The 2,802-nt window shown below is 64.2% G+C and overlaps 1 protein-coding gene across 1 annotated transcript; it reads left to right on the top strand.

Moving 5' to 3' along the window:
- Positions 1-637: 637 nt before the first annotated feature.
- Positions 638-2,140, top strand: SCGB3A1 (secretoglobin family 3A member 1). Its single transcript, XM_015141595.3, has 3 exons — positions 638-795; positions 1,385-1,671; positions 1,991-2,140. The coding sequence occupies exons 1-3, from the start codon at positions 639-641 to the stop codon at positions 2,012-2,014; spliced, it is 468 nt and encodes a 155-aa protein (XP_014997081.2). The 5' UTR covers position 638; the 3' UTR covers positions 2,015-2,140.
- Positions 2,141-2,802: the final 662 nt, after the last annotated feature.

The following is a 2,802-nucleotide window of genomic DNA, read 5'->3' as shown; positions in this document are numbered from 1 at the left end:
GGTCAAAAAATAGACGGGGAAAAAAGGGCTAAAAGTAAATTAATTTATGTATCATTTACAAAACTTTTCAAAAAGTGTTTTGCTCTCCATCTGTCACACTTCTGCAGTGACAGACAAGTGAGGACATTTAGAGAGACTCTGGAACCAACCAGGCCCATCCACTAGTGTCCAGGCTAGTTGCGAAGACAGAAAAACGCCCCAGCTCTTTCTGTTTGCACGATGGCTGCCTGTGGCCCGGCCAGGGAGGTGGCCAGGAGTGAGGCCTGATCGTCTCTGGCGCCTCCACCTTGGCTTCCCCAAGCCCAGAAGGCGCCCACGAGGACCCCCATTGCCTGACATTGCCACGGTCTGGGATCACCGACCTGCGCCGCCCGCGCACCTGCTCTGGCGCGAGGGAACCTCCGCCTCACCAGGGCCCAGCCCTGCAGTGAGGCCCATGGGGTCAGACCGCAAAGTGAAGGTGCGGACCGGGTGGGCCTCGGGGAGACAAAGGCCAGGCCCGCCTGCTCGCAGAAGGCCCAGCTCTGGGTCCCAGCCCCTGCCAAGAGGAAGTACCCCAGGCAGGGAAGGGGTCACTGACTTCCCAGGGCCCGCCGGCCGCAGCAGGAAGTTGGCCAGGGCTCGGCCATGAGCGGAGCATGGGCGAGGCCGGCCCTGGAGGGGCGAGGACCGGGTATATGAAGCCTCGTGGCCAGGCCCGGGCATCCGCAGGTCCCCAGCGCGCCCCGAGCCCCTGCGCCATGAAGCTCGCCGCCGCCCTCCTGGGGCTCTGCGTGGCCCTGTCCTGCGGCTCCGGTGAGCGCCCTGGGCTCCTGGCCCGCACGGTGGGGCCTGAGGCCTCGGCGCCCGCTGTGCCCCGCCCCTGCCTGCGCGGATCCTGGATCCCAGGGTCCTTCCGGCCTCACCCAGCGCCCGGAGGGCTCCGCTACCCCGCGGCCCGTCCCAGGCCCCGCGCCTGCGCTCCCCGCGCCTGCAGCCCTAGGCCTCCCTCCTTTCAGGGCTCTCTCCAGCCTCGAGCCAGGACAGGGGCCGCCCGTGGCTGGGGGACGGCCGTCTGTCCCCTGTCTGGCCACCGTCCCCTCATCCTGCAAGGTGCAGCGCGAGTGTCCCCTCCTTGGGGGCCCGCCCTGGAGCCTGCACAGAGTTCACCGGTCCTCCCGCCACCCTCAGGCCACTCCGGTGTCCCTGCAGCGTGTCCGCGCGGGGCCGCCTCCCCAGGCCCCCGGGGCTCGCTCCCGGCAGGCCTCGGCGCAGGACGGAGAGGGCGGTCAGGGAGCCGGGCAGGGCGCGACGGTTCCTGGGCGCCCTCCGCGGGGGCGCGTCCTGGGCCCGCCTTCTGGAGACCCCCGCGCGCAGGCGGTGACCCCTCCCTGTTTGCTTGCAGCTGCTGCTTTCTTTGTGGGTTCGGCCAAGCATGTGGCCCAGCCTGTCACTGAGCTGGAGTCGGGAACAGAGGCCGCGGCCGGGACCCTGGCCAAGCCCCTCGGCACCGCGGCCGACCCCCTTGGCGCGGCCAACCCCCTCGGCACCCTCAACCCCCTCGGCACCCTCAACCTGCTGAAACTCCTGCTGGCAAGCCTGGGCATCCCCGTGAACCACCTCGTAGAGGGCTCCCAGAAGTGTGTGGCTGAGCTGGGCCCCGAGGCCATGGGGGCACTGAAGACCCTGCTGGTAACGTGGGCACCCCGGGAAGCTTCCTGCACCCGCGTCCCTTCCCGGCCAGCCTCAAAATTGCACCAGAGGTGTCCAGGCCCTAGTCACGGCTGTTTCCTGTCCGGCCCTCCAAGCCCTGTCCCTGGGATAAGCCTGGGTCTCCCGGTGGGAACCGGGTGGGGCGCATCCGAGCTGCAGGGGCGGGGAAGGCGGAGGTGGCCCCGCGCGGGTGCGCGTCCCCGGAGACGCCAGCGGACCCGCCCCGCTCCCACTCCCGGCATAGCCTGAGTTCTTGGGGGCAGGGTTGGGGCCCTCAAGCTCGGCCTCTGCTTTCCAGGGGGTCCTGACGATGTTTGGCTGAGCCGAGACTGGAGCAGCTGCACCTGAGGACAAGACGCTGCCCACCCGCGGGGGCTGAAAATCCCACTGCGGGGCGGACCGTCCCGTCCCCTTCCCTGGCCCCTCTCAATAAACGTGGTTAAGAGCAGCCTGAGCCTGATATTTTCTCACCCAAATGCTGATGCCTGTGGGGGACCGAGGGTGCCAAGTCCCAGATTTTGTGAGGGAGGGAGAGAGGGAGGGGGCGAGAGTCTGCGGGTGGCACAGCGAGAGGGGGCCAGCATCAGAGGTAAACTGTAACTGTTGAAGAAGCATAAAAATTATCTACTGCTTGAAGACTGGCGAGAATGCAAACGCGCCAAAGCCATTTGTTGCTAAAATTTGAAAGTTTTTATTTTTTTTCCCTCTGTAATTGTAGATTTCTTCCTCGGAAATGGGGAAGGAATGAGGGCTTCAGGAAATTCGCTGCTGGGCTTGTTTTGCCTGTGGTTTCTGCTGGTTTTGTTCACATAACCTAGCGGCTTTGATTCCTTCTGCTCTACCAGACAGACTACCTTTTGTCCACTGATCCGAGTGCTGCTGGGAAGGTGCCCAGGGAACCCAGACATCGACGTCCATTTCAGGGGAAGCTTCCCAGTAAACTTCCTTGCCGGGAAAAATGACTCTGCCCCAGGTGGCTTGAGCAGGGCTTCTCCCCTCTACCATCGTGAATATTCACACAAGATTAAAAAAATTTTTTTGGTTGGGCACAGTGGCACACACCTGTAATCCCAGTACTTTGAGAAGCCGAGGCAGGTGGATCACTCGAGT

Source organism: Macaca mulatta, chromosome 6, assembly GCF_049350105.2.
Source record: "Macaca mulatta isolate MMU2019108-1 chromosome 6, T2T-MMU8v2.0, whole genome shotgun sequence".
NCBI lineage: Eukaryota > Metazoa > Chordata > Mammalia > Primates > Cercopithecidae > Macaca > Macaca mulatta.
Note: the sequence above shows the minus strand (reverse complement) of the source record. Positions and strands in the feature narration are given on the sequence as shown.